Source organism: Protopterus annectens, chromosome 1.part0 (assembly GCF_019279795.1).
Source record: "Protopterus annectens isolate FY-2018-M chromosome 1.part0, PAN1.0, whole genome shotgun sequence".
In the NCBI taxonomy this organism is placed as follows: Eukaryota; Metazoa; Chordata; order Ceratodontiformes; family Protopteridae; genus Protopterus; species Protopterus annectens.
The window spans coordinates 384238756-384261634 of record NC_056725.1 but is presented as its reverse complement, the minus strand read 5'-3'; the positions used below and the strand labels follow the sequence as shown (position 1 = coordinate 384261634).

The 22879-nt window shown below is 38.7% G+C and overlaps 1 protein-coding gene across 1 annotated transcript in view; it reads left to right on the top strand.

The window, feature by feature from the left end:
• The window catches only part of TTC7A (tetratricopeptide repeat domain 7A), a 2391665-nt gene that overhangs the window by 544632 nt on the left and 1824154 nt on the right, over positions 1–22879 (top strand). Inside the window, exons 7-8 of the mRNA XM_044060227.1 lie at positions 16729–16898; positions 22171–22234. Of these exons, the coding sequence (XP_043916162.1) occupies positions 16729–16898; positions 22171–22234 (234 nt within the window). The remainder of the gene's footprint in view (positions 1–16728; positions 16899–22170; positions 22235–22879) is intronic.

The window sequence follows — 22879 nt, the reverse complement described above, 5'->3', positions numbered from 1 at the left end:
TTCGGATGTTCAGGGGGAGCCAAGACTCGTGATTTCAGAAGGCCCTAGGGGAATCTTTCAAATACTATTTAAAGAGGAAGTCCTGACTACAATTGTGGAGTGTAAGCCTACATTAGGCCTTTGCACTTTTCATAAGGTGGATGTCCATATTAAAAGAAGCAAAAAGACCAAGCATTCAGCTCTCCCCCCCCCCCCCCCCAGAGATCCACAAAGTGAATGGCAGAGTTTTACCCAAGGCCTATTTAATGCTCTTATGGCCCTTAAGCCTCCTTTTTGTGTTTCTGTCCCCACTCTGCCCTGTATATCTTCACCACAAAAGAGAATTAGGGAACAGGATTACTCTGAGGAAGAATTTTCTTCAGATGATGAATCCTTAGCCTGCTCTACCCAGATTTCTTGTCCTCTGGAGTATGCTTCTCTAGAAGAGGAGTCTAATGGTACTGATTCTCCCATAGAAGAGATGACATTTGGAGAAACTGTTTCCAAAATGAGAGAGTTTTTCAAATGGGCTAATTCCCAGGTTAGTGATGTGCAGAAGAGATACTATGAGCTATTGCAAATGGAATCTCCTTCTGCTGTTTGTCCAGTTTTGCCTGCTTTATTGGATGCTTTTATTTCAGCATCCCAAATTCCAGATTCTCAGCCCCTGGCCCCTAAGAAGCCAGACCACTTTTACAAAGTGCCAAAGGATAGCAAATTTCTTTTTAGGTGTCCATCTGCTGATCCTGCAGTGGTCTCTGTGGCTATGGATAAACCTTCCAGATTACTGCCATCTAATTCACTTCTCCTTTCTGATAAGAAAAGCAGAACTATGAAAAGGCTAAGGAAGAAGGTCTATACTTCTGCTACCCTCGCTTTCTGTGCTGTTAATTATCAGACTAACATGACCAGATATGCTTTGGCTCTTCTTTCACAGGCCACTCAAGTTATTTCTGATTTTCCTGATTTGGAAGAAAAACTAATGCCTTGTCCTTAGTAGGAGCTTCTTCTCAGATAACAATACATTCAGTTAAGTGTAGTTATGATGTAACAGAAGCATCTTCTTGGGCAGCTGCATCAGGTTCTGTTTTGAGAAGGTATTCCTGGTTAAGACTTCAACCATTACCAGATGACATTAAAGCTAACTTACTGAATGCTCCTCCAGATAAAGCTTTGGTTCTGCTGCTGATGATTTGTTTAAGTCTTTGCATGAGAAAGGTAGGGAGCTACAGGATTTGAAACACATTTTTGTCTCACCTATACCTAAGTTTCACAGAAATTATCCCTCCAAGACTGCTTTTATGTGAAAACAGGTTTGCACTCCTCCATCTGAGACTAAAAGACTTCTCAGTCTGCCAATGCTCGGAACCAGCCATTTCCTGACAAGCCAGGTAGTCTGTGACTACCATTCTCGCCACAGCCTTATTACTCCTTCCCTTCTTTTTCTCTAGCTTTTTCAGTTTGGAGAAACATTAGTCAAGACACATGGGTTCCTTCCATTATTCAAAATGGTTATTTCATGGTCTGGAAATCTCTTCCTCCCTGCATCGGCATTCCTCAGCCTCCTTGGGAACAGCTGCATTTATTCACAGAGGTCCTTCAGGACTTGTTGAATTAGGGAACAGTTTAGGAGGTTTCACCTGGCCACAGAGGAAGAGGGTTTTATTACAAAATATTTCTAGTGCCCAAAAAGGATGGCCTATAGAGAGCATTTCTGGACCTCTCATATCTCAACACCTTCTTGAGAGTTCCTTCTTTCCACATGCTGTCCCTTCAGAATTTTATTTCCTCTCATTCTTTCTCAAGCTTTTATGGCATCGCTCGATATCAAGGATGCCTACCTTCAAATTCCTATTCATCTACTTTACAGGAAATTTTTTATGTTACTGTGTTGCTTCCTTGCATTTTTGGTTCTCTGTTTTGCCCTTTGGCCTTTCTACTGCCCCCAAGGGTATTCAGCAAATGCCTACCCCCTGCAGGCTTCAAGGCATCCATGTTTTCCCTTACTTAGACAACCTTTTGATTCAGGCATCTTCCCCAGAGACCTTGCTGCAGAACCTACACCTCACCATTCCCCATCTGCAAATCCTGGGATTCACCATCAGTTTCACAAACTCATCCCTCTCCCCTTCTCAGAATCATGTTTTCCTGGGGTGCAGGATACAGACAGTCCTTATGCTGGCCTCTCTCCCTCCTCCAAAGGTTCTGTCCCTCATTCCTTTCTTCCAATCTCTTCTTCCTTTAGCTTCTGTCACAGCCAGGGAGTTTCTCAGACTTCTGGGATTCATGGCCTCCATTATTCCAACGTTATGTATGGCCAAACTTCACACGAGGATGTTTCAGTGGTTCCTGAAAACTGTTTGGATGCAGCATGCACATCCCCTGGAGGCTTTGGTTCCTCTTCTTCCTGGTCTGAAGAAGGATTCAGCAGGTGACCCTGGACTCAGGTCTGCCTCTGCATACTCCTCTTTCCTCTCAAGAGCTGTTCATAGATGTTTCAGATATACTGTAGATTGGGAGAAACTTTTGGCTTCATGAAGGTATAGGGGGTCTGCTCACCTTCCTAAAGACAGGAGCACATCAACGTGTAAGAGGTGAAAGTGCTTCTGCTGCCCTTCAGGCTTTTCATCCTGTTTTCCTTCCAGATCCTCTTAAGCTGTTTAAGGACAACACTACAGTCTTCTCGTATGTAAACAAACAGGGGAGTATAAAGTCTTATCTTCTTTGCAGGCTAGCTCTCATGGATTGGGAGGTTGCAGTTCAGTATCATGTTACCCTTCAGGCAATTTATATCTTCTCCAGTCAGAATTATGTGGCAGACACTCTGAGCAGGTGCTTGACTCAATCCCATGAATATATGTTTCACAGGGATGTGTTTCTGGACATTGTCCACCAGTGGGGTACTCCTCAAGTGTGTCTGTTTGCATCCCCTCTGAACAGACAACTTCCTCTATTTTGTGCCAGAGTCCCGAGTCCTCTGGTTTGGAAGGTGGGTGCCCTATCTTCTTCTTGGAATAGGATGTTACTTTATGCATAGCCCCCCCCCCCCTTCTCATTCTGAAGGTCCTGCTCAAGATTCAGTAGGACAAACCAAAAATCTTGGTAGTCACTCCCTTTTTTGACCAAGATGGTATTGGTTCCCTCTTCTTCTGCATTTAGCTAAGGGCAATCATCACAAGTTACCTCACAGGATGGACCGTCTCACACAAGACAAAGGATCTCTTATCCATCTCCACCTGTCGACTCTGTAACTGATTGCATAAGTGATAGGATTTTAATTCCTTTCAGACACCTTTTTACTGAGGATGTACTTTGGGCTCTGCAGGAGGCCAGAAAACCCAACACTAGTGGTTATCTAAATGGAAGAGGTTTTCTGTTTGGTGTCTTTCGCATAACTTGGCTCCATTGACTGTGCATGTTCCATTGGTTTTCTCTTATTTGTGTGAATTGCTCAATGCTGGGTTGGCCTATTCCTCTGTCAAGGCCCACTTGTCAGCGATTTCTGCTTGCCTGCCTTTATCTCCTACTTTAGCTTCTAGGTTCAGGGCTGAATAATTCCTCAAAGGCATCCAACATATTAGACCTCCCAGGAAGTCTGTTCCTTCTCCTTAGGTTCTTAATTTTGTTTTGGACAAATTAACTTTGGCTCCTTTTGAGCCTGCGGCTGCAGCTTCCTTGCAGCATTGTTCTTGGATGACTGTTTTGTTGTTAGCTTTGACTTCAGCTAGAAGGGTGTATGAGCTTCAAGCCCTTATGGCTTCTCCTCCTTTTTTGGTTTTCCATAAAGACAGGGTGTCTTTGCATACTAATCATTTATTTATGCTCAAGGTTGTGAATGAGTTGCCACTTAATCAATCCATTCATTTTTCCCTTCTCCACAATCTCCTAGCAAGAAGGTACTACACAACTTGGATGTACATAAACAACTCTGATTTTATTTTGCTAAAACCAAGGCTATCAGGAAATCTGGTCAGCTTTTTGTTTCTTTTCATCCCAGGTCCTTGGGAATGGCTTTTTCCAAACAAACTATTTCCCCCTGGATTTCTAAGGCTATTTCTTTTTGTTATGTTTCTCATGGTAAGAGCATTTCTTTTTCTGTTAAGGCTCATTGTACTTGAGCTGTGGCTTCTTCTGGTGCTTTCTTCAAGGGTTTGGACACTTAATTCCATTCTTGAAGCAGCTACCTGGACTTCTGTATATACCTTTACCAAACACTACAAGTTAGATGGAATGTCCAGAGCCAGAGCTGGATTTTCTAGGGCCATTCTTCATGGAGTTTGAGAGCTCTACTACCCCTTCCTCCTCTCAAGTTTCTTCCTGAGCTTTGGCCCTCCCCCTCATATTATGAATACTGCAACAGTAGAATAGAAGGACATAGTAAAGTTGTATAAAATCTTACCATAATGATAGATTTCCTTCTTTTCACTGTTGCAGTATTCTATCCCTCCCTCCTAACCCCATGGGCATTGATTTTTCTTATAGATGTATGATTTACCTCTTTTTTTTTTTTTAGCTGGTGTTCCTTCTGGGGCATTCAGTTCTGAGGATAGTACATGTGGATGTTGTATTTATGCCCTATGTATGTAGGGAGCATATGTGCAACATCCCATACACTTGCAAGTAGTAAAAGGCTTTTGTATACTGGTTAGACGTTGGGTTGTCCTTGGCAAGGAATCCCTTGTCTTATGAATGCTGCAATAATGAAGAGAAGGACATCTACTGTTGGTAAGATTTTACACATCTATAGTTTCTTCATACTGTGAATTTGAATAGACAGATCAGATATTATTTAAACAAAATAAAGGCCTTTCACAAATCTGATCAGCTTTTTGTTTCTTTTCATACCATGACATTGGGTTTGGCAGTTTCTAAGCAAACCATCTTCTCCTGGATTTCCAAGGCCATTTCTTTTTGTTATTCTTTTCATGGCAAGTGGTTGCCTGCTTCTGTGAGGTCTCACTCTACTAGAGCAGTGCTTTATTTGGGGCTTTCTTCACAGGGTTGGATACTAACTCAATCCTTGAAGCTGCTACTTGGTCTTCAGTTCCCACATTCACAAAACATTACAAATTGGATGCCATTTCTAGGGCCGGGGCAGGTTTTGCCAAGACTAGCCTGGGTTCCACCTTGCCTTCCTTCTCTCTGCCTTCACTGTAGCTTTTGCACTGTCCCAGAGGTGATGAGTACTGCAGCAGTGGTATGGAAGGACATAGTACAGTTGTATAAAAAGTTACCATAAAACTAGGTGCCTTTTTTACTCTTGCAGTATTTGCTCCCCCCTTTTTTTCTCTTTCTTTTGCATGGGTGGTCATTTCATGCTGGCCTAGAGGTTCCTTTCTTTCTGTTCCATTCCTTCATTCCTTTTTCTTAATGTACAAGTCCTCCTTTCCACTGGGTGTCCTGATTCTTCTGGGGCACTTCATTTCACATTTGGGAGCATATGTATGTCACCTATATGCCTTATGCTTGCAAGGGAGCATACATCTGATGTATGCCTCTCCCTAGGTAATAAAGACTTTGGTATATTGGATGGATATTGAGCTGTCCTTGGCAGGAGATCCCAGAGGTCATGAATATTGCTACAGTGAAAAGAAGGACAGCTATTGTTATGGTAAGATTTTACACAGCTGTACTTTTAAAATATGTGTTTTGTTATCCAAAGGATTTGACATTAAGGTTCTTCATGTGGAAGTGGTTAAGACAGGGTGAGGTTCAGTAACTGATTTGTGGACAAGGGAGAGGAGTATTAGGTTAGAAGTGATCTATGGGGCTCTGCAAGAAAAATAAAGATAGGAGTTATTTGAAGTGGTGGAGCAATATTTTCATAAACACTTACATAAGATATGGGTAGTAGAATTCATTTGCCATATTGTCAGTTGAAAAGAATTAGGAATAAAGAAACAGCTGGAAAGTAATGGAAAGTAATACAAAGATGTCATTTGAGTAATAAATTATAATATTTATAGAAAGGGAAATTTAACTACAGATACATTTCAGTTATTCTAACAAGAACATGATAGAGTTTGCAGATGTACCTGTCATAACAGGATTTTTTGACCATGTGGCAATAAGCAGTATATTTAGCAGAAATAGGCACAACTGAGTGAAAGGAGGAAATCACTGTTAGAGCTTAAACTCTATATATTTGAGGAAGGTGAGATGTGATGTAGATTCAGATTATTTTTGTGTGATGACCCCATAGAACTGCAGCTTTTTTTTTTTTTTTTTTTTTACAAGGAATGATGTGGCTGGTGGATAGCAATAATAGAAAAGTTTAGGAAAGAATATATGCACATATGAAAATAATAACTAAGTGAAGAACTAGATAACAATAAGTAGACCTTTAAGAGATGGAAGAACCTTATTGGATGATGATCTGTCTGTGCTATGTCTGGAGCAATCCAGAACCCTATTCCCATGGGGTGATAAGCATTACAAATTCACTGAAGCATAGCGGACATAGCTCTAACCTGCTTTTGTTGCAACATAGTAAATGGGATTGTAAGGAATTCAAGAGGTTACAGGGATCATCCTTCTTGTCCTGTACTAAATTCTTGCAGATTCAACTTCTGTACTGCATTTTAGTAGTGTTTCTGAATAGGAAGCCAATGTAATATAACAGTCCTATTGCCTTCTGATAGATATTTTATCACAGATAGCCTGCTTCTTTGTTGAATTTTTTTCCCCAGCACACCCCATTTTCCTGTTGTGGTTTTATATGGCTGTGTTTCTAGCCTCCACCCATTACAGTAATATGATCTCCAAAGTCCCTCCCTCCCTCCCTTCTTTCATTGCCATTGTTTGTTTTATAAGCTATATAAGTACTATTCCCCACACATTATTTTCCACAGATCCATGATGCTGAGTGTCCTCCCAGCAAATTGCTCTTGAGTAAGCCAACTTTAGTACATACTGTCTCCTGCTTATTTTCCCAGAGCTCAGCAAAACTTGGCATCCTAACCTGTGTTTTAGAAGTGGTTTACTTGTATCCAGTGCCATCCAGACAAATCTAAGTTCTTTTGATTGCTAAATTACACTCGCTTACGTTCTTGAATATCCTTTTAAGGACACAAGAGATAACTGTGGACTACTCTTGTTAGTGCTGCATTTGTTTCCTGGACTGCTGTTTTATTACCTTTTCTCTTGAATGTCCATTTAAGGACAAGATATAACTGGGGACTGTTTTTCAACTGGTTTTGTAACAACTATTTGGAAAACAGCAATTATTGAAGCTCCAGTCAGTCAGGGGGTCTGCTCACTTGCTTTTGAATGTATTTTACTATAAATAATCTGCCGTACAACTGAGCACATTTCATTGATGCAAAGATGTGTTTTTGCGCCTTTGCATGTTAGGCTGTGTGGGGTTGAGTAGTGCAGAGTATTTAGCAAGTGACAACCTCACTTTTCATAATGGAAATTATGGGTGTATTTTATAATAAATGGTTTGTTAACAAGAGGTTATTTAGTTCTATGTAAAGGTTGCTTTATGTATGGTTGCAGAAAATGTTAAGGAAAACAATGAGTTTTGTAACAAATGTTGTGGTAAAGCAGATGCATCTGCACACACATCTGCCCTTTCCCAAAGATTAAAACTAATTAATTGAGCAGTTCAGACTGCTTTAACCAAAATGTGTGATTCAACTCAATTAGATGTCAATATTCTATCATCAGTTATGTTTGATATAATAAGGCAAGAGAGGATTTGTGTGAACATAGGTTGGATGAATTATCAATTAATTTGACACTTTGAGAATGAAAGAAATTCTCAGTTAGGAGAGTATGTTTTGAGTGATGTTATGTTATACAAAACAGCCAAGTCTTTTCCAGTGGCTAATTTCAATACATCAGGGTAGAGAGGATGCAGGTGATGTACTTAGCAATAATGGTTCTGTGTCCACAAATAAAAGCTTATGGTTTGAGATAAATGATTCTTGAACTCAGTCTCTTAAGAAGTATCATTGAAGGGCTGTAGGTGGAAAATGGAAATCATTCTGCCCTAATGGAAAATTATTCTGTTGTTTATGACTCTAATAGTAATATAGCTAATTATAACACCAGTGTTTACAACTGTGTGTTAATAACTGGGGACTTATTATTAAAAAGTGTAAGAAATATTATTCTGAGAAAAAACAGATAACAGGTCACTGTCTCATCTTTACGTAGTACCAAAATGTCAAATATAAAAGATAGTATCAGATACTTATTTACAAAAGGAATGTGATTTGACCATGTCATTGTTAGGTTGGTTGCTGTAACAATTTAGGAAAAACTAATGATAATGCATCCCAAGTAGCTGTAAATGACATTATTGATTTGAGTAAACATTTAAAATTTAAGTTGGTTTTCAGTGATGATCTTCAATATCACAGTGAGAATAGACAACAAGCAATGTCTTTCACAAATTGGATAAGGTGTAAATATTTACATCATTCTGTTAAAGTAATCTATCTCTGGGAATTGTTTGAAGAAAAAAAATAGTAATTTAGTAAGGAGAAGTTTCACTTAAGGAATTTAGACAAAAAAATAATTTGCACTCAGTTGACTAAATTAATTACATTTTTTTTAGAGTCAAGTCATTGCTTGTTACTGATGATAATAAGGCAATCTTGAAATCAGCCATCTATTCATCCACAACCATTTTTCCCCATTTTTGCACATGGATTTGGGGTATCAGTTTAGTAGTGACACTCGTCTAGAGCCAAGATTTATACCACCATCTGGCTAGCCCTGCAAATGTAGATCACTCACATGCACATTCACACCTACGGAGAATTTTGAATGTCCCCATCACTGCATGCTTTGTAATGTGGGATGAACTGGAGCACACAGAGGAAGCCCCACCTGAACACAGGGAGGACATGCAAACTCCATACAGAAGGCATCCCAGCCAAGATTCAGACCACCTTCTGTTAAATGCTTGCAGTTTAAATAATAAATTAGAAGATTTAGAGGCCTGCATAGCTGATAATAGGATTGATGTGTTATTGATTACAGAAACCTGGTTTAGTTGCAATAACAAATCAATAATAATATGTAGTTTTGCTGGCCATCATAATTTTAAAACTGATAGGAGGGGAGGTGGGGTGTCTATCTTTGTAACCAGTAAGTATGATTCTGTCACAAAATTTAATGACATGGTCTCCAAAGTTGTCATAGTGAGTATTGATTTTAGTGGAACTAAAATGGCTGCAGTGAAATTTTAGCAGTCTCTTAGTATTTCAAAAGAGAAGAATGAGCAACCTCATTTACATCTTAAGAGTAAGAGCTTTCTGGATAAGTTGGATTTAATCGCTGGGGAGATAAACGCTCCTAGTGTAGACTGTGTAGCTCCTGCTACATCATCAAAGGCATTCAGTTATTTGATAACTGAAAGTTTGGCAATGGTTATACTTAAACAGTGAATGAGGAAACCAGAGGAACTAAAGTTTTGGATGTTGCCCTGATCTCTAAGAGATTAAATCTGGATGGCTGTAACATAGGTCCTGGGTTGGGAAACTTTAACCACTTAAGTGTAAGCTTTAAGGTTGCTTTCACATGTCCTAATTTGGATATGCATTATGAAACAGTGAACACATTTTATTACTTAAGACTTTGCGTTGATTAAGGAGACTATTGTAACTTGAGACTGGTGTTGCTAGTTTTGAAAATGAAGATGTAATTGAGAACTGGGATGGTTTTTGCAATTTGGTTAATAATTTCACAGGCTATGATCCAGTTGGAGTGAAAATACCCTCTAAGGGTGATAGACATACTTAGTGGATCTTGAAGTTATATAAATTAAGAAGTAAAAAGATAAGATTTTTTGGAGAAGATATAAAAAATTCTTGCTCAGTTTCAAATATGAACAATTACAATAAATTCAGAAAAATGTACCTCATGACTGTGAAAAGAGTAAGATCTAATCATGAGGTATATTTAACAGCTAATGTGAAGGGTAATAGCAAAGGTTTATTTACACATTTAAGACATCATAGTATAAATGATTCTTCCAGTATAGTATTGAAAGATGGGTCTCAATCACCGACTCGTGTTAGTGAACTTGTTTGCAGATGGTTGGTTTTGGAATCTGGGGAAAATGATTTAGCTATACTAGTTAGAGTCACATGTCCCAATATTAATGAGGAAATGGTAAAGCAAGCATTATCTAAAGTAAATCAGAATTCAGCAGCAGGACTTGATGATCTTAAGTGATATTTCTTAAAAATAATATCTGAAAAGATGATTCCATGTTTAACTTATTTGTTCAAAAAAACAGTCAAAGAAGCATTTGTTTCTGACCCATGTAAGGAAAATGTAATAGCTCCCATCTTAAAAGTAAAACTGAATATATGGTAGAGAACTATCAGCTTATTAGTTTGACTTTCATATTGGGAAAATGCTTTAACAGGACATTGTGGCTTTCCTGTAAGCAAGTTCTGGACTTCAGCTCTGGTATTTATCAACACAGATTCCTTTCAGAGAGATCATTTGTCACTAATTTGCTAAGAGTTTATGAACAGATTGTTAGCTCATCGGATAACTCACTAGCCACAGATGTTATGCTTTTGGACATGGCTAAGGCTTTTGACTACATCCCTCATGAAACAGTTATAAGCACTTTATGAAAACTGATAATTTTGGCATTGTATCTAAATAAGTATCCAAATGGCTACTAGGTGGAACCAGCATACTGAGAATTGAAAATTTCTATTCCAAGTATAGATTAATGGTCATGGAGGTGCCTCAGGGTTCAGTCTTGGAGCCGCTATTATTTGGTCTAGTGATGTCAGAACATCCAAAATCAAACTCTGTATGGTTAAGTAATTTCAGTGATAATATTAAGATAGGGCAGCAGTAGCTAATTAACAACCAAAGGTATGAGATTTAACAACGGAAAATGTACCATTTACATTTTGAGCATAATAACAATCAATATCCTTAAGCCCTAGACAATCAGATTTGTATTTATTCTAGGGTATTGACAGATCTAGGTGTCATGGTAGATGCAAGTCTTAAGTTTGAAGTCAATATGAGAAACATTATTAGGAAATGTAATGGTCTTATGAGGAATGTCATTTGATGAATGTCAAGCAGAGATGGTTTGGTGTTACTAAATATCTATTTAGCAATTATAGGACCTGTTATTGAGTATGGGGGATAGCTTTATGTACATCAAATGTTTTGCAACTGAAAAAGTTGGAATGGATCCTGAAAGATAGATGGCTGTTATATCTTATCCTATAAAGAAGGATTGGTATATTTATCTTTGTATTCTTTGGCTTACTGGTTACTAAGATATGACATTATTATAATATATAGATGCCTTAAGGACAAATTATTGGCTTCCACATTAGAGATTGATTTTATTGATCATACTATTGCTACAAGGAATAAACATTTTGAAGTAAAAAATTCCTATTTCCAATTTAAACTTATTAGTTTTTTTTTCATATTAGGACAGGAAGGATGTGGAATTTATTACCTAGACATGTAAGATTAGCAAATGGTTTATCAATCAATATTTAAACGGGCATTGGATAGATAGTTTTCTAAAATTCTGTATTCTCCAGAGATGTCTACTAGGCAAACTTTAAAATGGTCAATGTAGGCCTAAGCTTGTTAGTTTATTCATTGAATCATTGAAGTTATCTTGAGTGATTACTACTGTTTTTTGCTTTTATTGGTGCATTGCACTGTATTTTTGTATAACAAATTGCTCTTCCTCTCACTGTTAGTGATATAAGATCGTCTTGAAATTGCCTTGAGCAATGGAGCTCTTATTAGTTATTTAATTGGTTTGTGGTAGCATTGCACTTGTAGGTCTCTTCTACCATGTTTTTGCATTAGGAGGACTGGGTTTATTCATCTTGTGGCAGGTGGTCTTTCTGAGCTGGGAAACACAAAAGGGTTCATAATGTAGTCATTTTATTGGCCAGAGGGCTTATTAGTTACTTTTCTGATTTTTTTTCTGTGCTAGTATAAATTCAGCCTGTTTGCACAGAGCTTCTCACTGTGCAGTGGGGGTTAGCAGTGCCCTTTATAGCAGCAAACACCTATTAAGTAAATTATTCCAATAGAATGGCCCATAAAACTGTACCCTAACAAGCAGCAAATGTAGAGCAAATAAGTTGTGTGATGACAAGCTTAGAGCAGTTAGCTGGACTTGGAGTAACAATACCTATAGATTGGTAGAATTCAGTATTGCATAAACATTAAAGCTTGTGGAATTTAGTACTGTTTAGCATAATCAGTCCCAATAAAGCACCTTTATTAGTGTGCACCAGCAAAACTTCCTTAATTGCCTTCTAACCCCAATACACCACCCCTTTGTAGTTCACCAAGGACTGAATGGTGTGGATATGCAGTTTCCTAAACCCTTTGTAGCCAGCTTGATGGATATGGGCATTTTAAGACAATATAGCAATTGTCTCATGTTTACAGCCAACCACTTACTCCTTAAAGAAACAGAGAAAGTATGCAAGAAGTGTACTTACACTATGACACAGGAGACTAAATTCTGTCATAAAAGTGCATATCATGTTGTCAAAACCATGCACACAACACCCACCTCACACAGACTAATGTATGCTAATGCACTTAAAATCAGTCTTCCTAAACAACAAAGATTGCCTAGACCCCCCCCCCCCCAAATTGGCAAAGCTATGCCTCAGCATGTCCAAAGACACTCAGACAAAGCAACATCAAACATATATCCAGTTACACTCTTTGGAACCCCATACACTAAGCACCTAAGGCAAGCAAACGCACTTCCCAGGACTGTTGTCATAGGGGACTCTATCGTAAGACATACTGATGGAATTCTAACCGGGTTAAACAGGAAGATAACAGTTAGCTGCTTATCTGGAGCTAGGATCTGCCAAATCATGCACACACTCAAGTCATTACACTACAGATACAAGTATGATTCCATCATAGTCCATGTAGGCGTAAAAGAGATGAGAAATATCTCCCTGGACTATATGAAGGGACACATTATAGAGCTCTCAGACTGTGTATCTCCAGCTGGTAAGAGCCTAGCACTGAACAGTATATTATCAACATTGAGGATGATGCCACAGGATGAGCAAAAGATGATTGATTTTAACAATCAGTAGTCCATTTGGTGTCATTCTAAGGGGATCCAATATTTGTCAGCTTTGGAGGACATTGTTAAAAGACCATGTTGTATTGCCAAGGATGGGCTGCATCTGTTTAAGGCTATGCCAAAATGACAAACCTATCAACATAGCAAAATCAACTCAATTGAACCTCAAGATGTTACTGCTCAATGCCAGCAGCCTAAATAAAAAACTATACTCTCCAAGCGTTTCTCACACTTGAGAATATAAACATCTGTGCCGTTAGTGAGACATGGTTTAAAGCAGCAGATAGTACCCCAGCAGTGTGACATTTCACAGCCTTCAGCACTTTTAGATCAGTAACTGCACAGACAAGGGCTAAAGGCTGAGGTGCCTCAATATGCATCAGTAATAAGTATACCTTTAGGTTGGACAAACAGGGTAACACGCTGGAGTTACTCCATGTACAAATCGCCATAGACAAAATCCCATACCATATCCTAGCCAGCTATAGGTCACACTCTATGTCTCAGGAAGCTCACAGTGCACACTTGGACCCACTTACCATCCAACCTAACACCCTACTCATGGGAGACTTTAATTACCGATCTGTAGACTGGGAATCCTACATGGCCTCAAATCTACAGACATAGATATCCATTGTCTTCATTATTTCAAACATCTTTTTCCAAATAATGAATGCACCCAGTGGACGCTCCAATATACTGGACCTCGTAAATAACAAATATGGGAGAGTGTTGCAACCCCTCCCATGCGTCATCCTCCCTGAAAAGGTCTGATTATAAAACTGTGTCCTTCAAAAATTAAATCAGCACCTTAACCCCAGTAAAACCAGTGACTTGAAGTATTCCAGTATTCCAAGGAAAACTACCTTTTATTAAGTGATGGCTTGTCAAACTTGAAGGCCCCTCCAAACCCCGAGAACACAGCATCCTATGCTGAATTACTCTCAGAAGCTTTGTACAACCATGTCAGTGGCTGCATAGAGGCTGCTGTACCTACCCGAAGTAAGCCCAGAACTAGCCCCAGAAACAAATTGCCTTGGTAGCATCCAAAATTAAACAGGTTGTACAACAGAAGAAAGAAATATAACAAAATTCAGGAATGGTGATTCCCATAAAGTTAAAAACTAAATAGACAACTAAGAGGGCGAAGTAGGACAAACAAAGGCAACTTTGAGGTTAAGAAAGCCTTTCACATGAAAAATAACCATAAGAACTTTTTCAGCTGTGCCAGAAAATTATGTGCTTAACTGGTGGTTAGTGATGCCACATTCACTGAGCCTGGCTATATAATGAACCTGTTAGTGGACAAATTCAATTCCAACTTTACCTGTCTAGCACCCAACCATCCCCCAAGAAATATCCTTAAATATAACCCCTCCAACTTGTGATCATGTACTGGCTCCGCTCACTAAAGTCAAGAACATGACCTCAGTGAGCCTCAGTAGTATTCCAGGATGTCTCTTGAACAGTCTGAAATGCAACTCATCAATACCCCTGGAGTTTCTTTTTAACTATAGTCTTAAAACAGGCTTTGTGCTACAAGAATGGAGGACTGTGACAATCACCCCCCTTCATAATGGAGGACCTTCAACAGGTCCTGGAAGCTATAGACCCATTAGTTTGACTAGTCTTATTTGAAAAGCCATGGAAGGAATTATCATGGAAAGTATCAACAAGGACGTAGGAGACCTACAGGCATTGGATCCATCCCGGTTTGGATTTTTCAAAGGAAGATCATGCTTAATTAACCTGATGGGGGTCTTTTGAAGAGGTCACTTAGGCAGTGAATGAGGGGAAAACAGTGCATACTGCCTACCAAGTTCTGGCTAAAGCATTTTTTACAATACCTCATTCAAGTATTGCTAACAGACCTATGGAACTAGACATAAACTCCCTTTATAACATGCTGGATAGCTAGCTGTCTCACGGCTAGGACCCAAGAGGTTAGGATCAGTGAGGCCACCTCCACAAAGAGGCCACTCACCAATGGAGTTCCTCAGGGCTCTGTGCTGGGACAATCCTGTTTGGCGTCTACTTCTCAGAGGTCAAAGCCAGTGCAGAAGGCCTCTGGTTGACCAAATGTACAGATAATTGCAAACAGGGAGTAGTTCCTGAATCCCATCTAGATAAGAACACCCTTCAGGAAATCTAACACAGACAATCGCTTAGTGCCAAAGCCATGGTTTAAAACTCATTGCCAAGAAATGCATTATAGTACCTTTTTGGAAATCAGCCACCCCAGGTAACTACATCATGAATAAAATACCCCTAAAAATTGATTCACTGATTAGGGGTCTGGGAACTCATGTAGACCAACATGTATCCAAGATGCTAATAAAATCCTTCTGTGTTGCTCAGCTTAAAAGTAAGGGCATGGCATCTAAGTTCAGAGAGGCCATCATCAGCTCCATCTTAGAGTATAATGTCCCCTTCGGTATGTGCTTGACCAGATACATGCAGTAACTAGAATGACCTTGCAGAAGGAATGCAGGGAGTAAACACAACGTCCTATGCTGATTGCCTCAAAGCCCTTTGTCTTTACTCTGTGTCATACAGACTTCTGAGAGGTGATCTTTGCCTGGCGTACAAGACATCCCTGGATCTTGTCTTGATGAACTTTTTGTGTATATCCAAAACAAACAACAAAAGAACTACTAGATCAACAAAACCTAAATTTTGGCTTTGACATAAATAGAACATCTTGGAAAGGCAGACATGTTTCTCAGAGAAGTTACATTCTCTGGAGGACGCTCCCTGTCCATGTGAAGCAGAGTTCATTCCTAACCTTATTTAAGTGCAATTTGGACCAATGGATAGGTAATCAGAAATTCACCCCTGATCTGGTACCTATGTGTGTAGTGGACAGAAGCAGTCAATAAATCACCTCCTATCATCATCATCATCATTTTCTTTCAGCTGTTCCCGTTAGGGGTCGCCACAGCGGATCACCTGTTTCCATTTCTTCCTGTCCTCTGCATCTTGCTCTGTCACACCAACCACAAGCATGTCCTCTCTCACCACATCCATAAACCTTATCTTAGGCATTCCTCTTTTCCTGTTACCTGGTAGCTTCATCTTTAGCAACTTTTTCCCAATATGCTCAGCATCCCTCCTCAACACATGTCCAAACCAACGTAATCTTGCCTCTCTGGCTTTGTTTCCAAACCTTCCAACCTGGGCTGACCCTCTAATATACTTATTCTAATCCTGTCCACACTCGTCACACCCAGTGCAAATCTTAACATCTTTAATTCTGCCACATCCAGCTCAAACTCCTGCCTTTTTATCAGTGCCACTGTCTCCAACCCATATAACATAGCTGGTCTCACTACCCTCTTGTAGACCTTCCCTTTCACTCTTACAGGTACTCGTCTGTCACAAATCACTCCTGACACTCTTCTCCATCCACTCCATCCTGCCTGTACTCTCTTCTTCACCTGTCTTCCACACTCACCATTACTCTGAACTATTGACCCCAAGTACTCCTATATAAATCAAATTTTGGATCACATTTGGGTTGCACAGCAAGGCTTATAATTGCCCTTGTGGTTGTTAGCCTAGCATACACTTATAAACCAGTTTGAGACAGAGAGAGAGAATGAGAGAGAGTGCATGGTGTTTTGACATTTGCAGTGAAAACTATTTTTGTGTTCCTTTGTCTTTAGACTGCAGCTAAGCAGTTGGCTGAAGTACTGCTCCATACACTGAGTGAAGACTGTTATTGGAATCCTTTCTCAAATCCTCCATCAGACCTTTTGTCTAAGGAAGAGAGTTCAGCACTGTCTGAAATAAGCTGCAATTTTAGCCGCCAACCTCAATTGTACAGTGGCGACAGGTAAAGGCATTTTGTTTTGTACTTAAAGTTGTCAGAAGTTGTAACATTGTAATATTACATCACCAGGTGACATACCAGTGCTGTTCCGAGTTTAGGTGCACATGTGTAATCAGACTGATTAGCGAACGTTTTAAAGAGAGGGCATCTGTGTTGCTTGGAGCTTTTTATTCTGGCATTGTGGTCTATGCATATACCTCCTCCCCCATAAAAAAAAATATTTTTCTGTAATAAACTAAAAGTAGAAAAATGCAAGCAGAAAAATGATTTGTGCTCTTTTTTTTTTTTGAGAATATGTGCTATAAGTTCAAGAAAGAAGTTAAGGCAGCAGTTTTAGGTTTATAGAGTCATAGATACTTACTAGGCTATTGATTCATCCATAACGATCCTTAGAAGCCTACCCCTGCATTCTCATGAAATTTATATAGTGTGTGTGTATGTGTATATGTGTGTGTGTGTGTGTGTGTGTGTGTGTGTGTACAGTCATACATCCATACTTCAGATTAGATATTAAACCAATGTCTCATCTGCCTGAGTTCGCATAGCTCAGGTGGATGTAAAAGATCCAATGACACTTTTTGAAAAGGGTAGTAGAGTCTTAAAAATGATTTCAGGAGTCAAATAACATTACTGTCAATAAATATATACACATTCTATGTACATCTTTTTGCAGTATGAACAAATTGTAAAATTTTACAATTTTTAACCCCATCTTTTTTGTCACAACCAGTGCTTTAATTTCTCCAGCCCTTCTTCATTTTCCCATTTTTTATTGTACAGAACCTTCCTTCCCATATTAACCATAAATAGCTAGTTATTATTCTGTCTGTCATACACATTTTTCATTAGATACATTTTCTTAAAATCCATATTGTATGTTATCCGTATTCATCTTAATAGATAAGTACTTGATAAGCTGCTTTTCTACGTAATACAAGAGTCCTTCAATTATTTTACACTACAAAATATGTTCCATTGTTTCTTTTACTTCATGACCCCAACTGTACATATTCTTTCTTCTTTATGTTTGTTTCATTTTTCCCCTTACTAGACGTTTAGTATTCTACATAAGAAGTTTGAACATTCCTTAACTTCTTTATATTTGTTCTGCCTTTTAATATATAGATAACAGGAGAGTAAATTGACAAGAGACATTTAAGTGGTGTAAGGCTGCACTGTTATCGAGCAATTGGTTCAGTGTCAAAACAGCTATAGAGATGAAGGATTGAGCAGATTTAAATATACATAGTCAAGAAGAATGGTGATTTTAAAATGGAGGAAAATGGGTACAAGTCCATTCCTGCAGTATGATAGATGATAATTTAGGAGATTATCGACACACTACGGGGGTAGTGTAGAGGGAGGCATAAGATCTAAACTAGGCATAATCAGGTAGTCTTAACCAGGTACAGGGGGTCTACTTTGGAAGCTCAAAGTTTCAAAACTTCGAACTTCATATGGTCGAGACCATAAGACTGAAGTTTTTGAAATTTCTAATGGATTAAATGGAGATCACCATACAGTGCAGAATGGGAAATTTACCATTTTCTTCACTGTAGTGCGATCTCACAGTTGGTGTATTTAATTAGCAGGGGGTGTGGGGGGGTGCAGGGAGGCTTGCCCCCCCCCCCCCGGCATAAATGTAAAAAAAAAAAAAAAACACATTTTGTTTTTATTTTTTTGTATTGACGTTTCGAACTTTCAAAGCTTTTATGTTATGGTCTCAACCATATGAAGTTTGAAGTTTTGAAAGTTTGAGCTTCCAAAGTAGATCTGGTGCAGGACACAAGCAACGCCTAGAGTCCATGTTATATTGTTTGAGTTGGAGTTTGGAGTCAGTGCTCTGTTGGAGAATACACCAGCAAATTAATTAATGCATGTGAAAAAATATGCATACTTAAAACCGTTAGATAGCCAGTTACAGGGTTCAGTAGTACAAAATAAATAGTATTCTAAGGCAGTACATTCAAGCAAAAGCTCTTAGAAGTAACATCTGTAAGCACAAGGCTGCTTTAATGGTGCACAGAGAACTTAAAAGATTTGTACATATAAATTGTGCAAATAGGCAGTCTGAGAGTAAAATAGTTAAAAAAATAAAACACAAAGGCAACTTCTTAAAGAAAAAGGCAAGAGAATGATTTAATCCAGTAACGCCATGTGAGTGAGTATGCTTTTGCAGCACTATAAAAGGCAATGAAAGACAGCAGACAGTTCTGTATGAGATGTGACTAGTCACCACAGAAGAAATGTGTTTTGGATTGTCCCCGGTACTTGAAGGTCCATTTTTGCCATTAATAATAACCACACACCTGGCAAGTGCAGTACATAGATATCCTCCTTTAACTCTCACTACATACATGACATTCAGCAATAGTTTTTTCACCTCTTGCAATGTCCGACATGAATCTGGAAAAAAACATTTTTAGTTCATATTCTGTAATTTCTGCAGTCCTGAAATAAACATTTTTATGATGGTAAGTGTTCATTCCAGTTAGTACACAATCCCTTCAAGAGGGCAGACTGATTTTTTTTTATCATGTGCCATCATAAAATATTTTGCTATTTGAAAAGTTTCAGATGTTATTTCACAGTGCAAGGTTGAGCCCAAATTCATTTAGGGTGCTGACATCCTTTATTGAGAGTCACAACAATACAACAAAATTATCCCATACAAAGTTCCTGTTAATAGGTTGTCTATCCTTTCTTCTTATTCTTATAGCACGTCTACTCCTTTCAGTGCCAGCATTAACAGTGACTTCCATGTCAGATTTACTGCTTGCAAGTACCACACCATATGACCTTTATGACCTCTTAGTGCCTTCCTCAACCTCATCCTGTCTCCTTTGGTTTTGCTTCATTGTTTTGCTATTGTCCACTTTTTTACTGATATAATCTACAGTAGTACCTTTTGTGTTGTTAGTTGAGCTCTCCATCTCACCTGTTATGTGTTGTTCATTAGCCATTAATTGCTGTGTAATCTCACCCACCACAATCTGACAATGATTAGGATTCATACTCTGCTATCATTTTTTAAGGACATGATCTGGAATCCCACCATCAAAGAAAAAAAAAACATCAATCTCAACAGTATTTTGGTCTGTAGTATGCCTCACACATACTTCAACTGGCTTTTCCGTCGCTGCTTTCTTACTACCACCAGCCTGTTACATATGGTGACAAGAGAAGGGAAATTTCCCCATTGCCATGGCTGACATTTCCCATAATCAGTATAACTACCACCTAAGGTTTCCCCTGACAGTAAGTAACACACCTGTTGAGATTAACCTGGTTGACAAAGCATGTATGAATGATTATATGGCACATTTGTGAGCAGATACATTGAAAATATACATAGACTCCTAAGCTATTAAAAATACTAAACTGAGTGTTTTTGCAGGGACACTTGCTGAAACCACTCAACTTTATACTTACTAGCTGTGAGATCACACAACAGTGCAGGTAAGGAGAAGTCAACCTTATGCATGGTTCTATAGTCGCCTGAATGGCATCCATTGTCACGATAAGTAAAATCACCTTCAGAAACAGTACAAATCAAACTTTGAACCGTACCTTTCACCCATATTTGAACCTCCTAAACTAGCTACCAGTTTTGCTGCTCTGTCAATTGCACTCTTATGTTAATAAAATAAATAACTACAAAAAAAAACAAAAAACATCAGTTGATGAAACATGAAATCGACGACAACTGAAATTTCATTGTATAAAAATGGCAGGATACTAGTGGTAACCCATATATGTTTGTGTTTGTAGAGTGTCTCTGTTTATGTGTGTGTGTGTGTGTGTGTGTGTGTGTGTGTGTGTGTGTGTGTGTGTCTCTGTGTGTGTTAGTATCATACTAACGCTTTTGCATACAGGAGTTAACATTTTTAGAAATGTAATGTTATTGATAAAGGACATATTCTCTTCAGAAAATATTATAGAAGTGGAAGCCATGGTATGCACTTTCAGTTATGTAATTTGTAAAACACATAGGTTCATAGGTTCATAGGTTTATACTAGGCTATCTGCCCTAAGGCATTTATAAGCCTAGCCCAAATTTTTGTGGCTTACGCTACCCCTTATATGAAAAAATACTGTGCCCATTAGTTGTGCCTCTGTCCAGCAGTGACACAGAGATGATTCCCGGGATAAACCTACGATCTCCCATCCACAGGTCAAGATTTCTCTTGAACAGAGCCAGCGAGGTGCTCTGCCTCACATGGATCGGGATTTTATTCCACAGCATAGGGAGTCTCCGAGTGATAAATCTATCCCTCCAGCACATCCTATTTATATCCGTGCTAAGGTTTAAGTCGCTTGCTCTAGTGGTTTTGGTGGATTTGGATTTTTTGAGGTGGAGCATGTCCATTAATTCCGGGTTGGACATGGCCTTGTATGTCAGGCACATGTCACCTCTGAGCAGACGGTATGCAACTGAATAGAGCTGGAGTTTCTTCAATCTGGCAGCATATGACAGATTTTGGAGTCCCTTTATCCTTTTGGTGAGAAACTTTGGGGACTCTCCAATTGCTGCAGATGTCGGGTGAGATACATCCCGAATGGGGCATTGTACTCGATCATTGGTCTGATAAGTGAAGAGTACAGGGGAACAATGACCTCACTAGATCTGGATGTGAATCCCTTCATGATCAGGTGGGCAATGTAGAAGGTCTTTCTAACCACTTTAGCAACGTGAGTGTCAAAAGAAAGGCCACTGTCAACCTGGGTCCCCAGGTCCCTGATAACCTCTTCTGTGCTTAGTGGATTGCCACCTATATGGTAGCTTGGGGTTACCTTGTTTTTCCCAAAGGGTATGACTATACATTTTTTGGCGTTTAACTTCAGACCATGGCTGACATATAATTACATTTAGTGTAAATAGAAATACAGTAAGTTTTTGCTCAATGGAACTTGTATACATTGTATGACAAGCGCAGTGAATTCCTTGTATAAATAAAATAGTTTGTTTTGTTCATAGTGAAGAGTAGGGCATACTTCTTTAGTACCCTTTTATGATTAAAACATATTCACAGCTTTAGAGTGACATCTTTAATAAATGCTTTTATGTAAAATTTTTGCATACAAAATAAATCTAGAGTGATAATTATTTGCTGTATGCCAGAGAGCTTATCTGTTGCTGTCAAGTTTATGAGAAAGTATTGCATGGCGGATAACTAATGACTGAGATGTTTTGTGTTACCAGCATTGCTATAAATGTGAAAGGCTAAAGACTCCAGTAGATATGTAAGCTTGACAGTGATGTATTTTGTTTCAGCCTATTCTGCCCGCAGGACAGTATAGAAGAGGCACTTCTCCTCCTTTTAATCAGTGAATCTATGGTAAGGTAACCTATTAATTTCATTTTAGAAATGTGACTGCTTCAAATTTGCTTTGTTTTTCAGATTATATTTTATGATTCCTGCCTTATCTTCTGTTTTTTTTTTTTTTTTTTTTTTTATTTAGGACTATCCACAGCTTAAATGAAAAATGTATTTTTAGAAACCAGCATTGAGATGCTAATGATGGAGTGGATGTGGAATGAGTGTAGCATTTCCCTAACACCTTGAGATGCAGATTGTGATACTTAAAAAGCAGATAGTGCACTTACGTTTGATTCATGCATCTGGTGTGTAACTTTAATTTTCTACCTACTGTTACATATAGCAGAATAACTGCTTCTTTTATATAACTTCAACAATAAATTAAACTCTTGCAGTCTGTAAATTAGGAGTGTGGAGTGACAGGAAAAAAATCTGTGGGCTTTATTAACGCCTACACTAAGTGTACACTGTGTATACCATTCTGAGTGAACAGACAACACAAGCATAACTCACACCTTCTTCCTCCTAATTTATTTTTCCTACTCATTTTCTTGCAGCTTTAAATACTGAGGAGGATTTATAAAGGTTACCACAAAGTGTAGACTACATGTACACTTAGTATAATCATTCTGAGTGACTTGAAAGCACAATAAATGTGGTAGG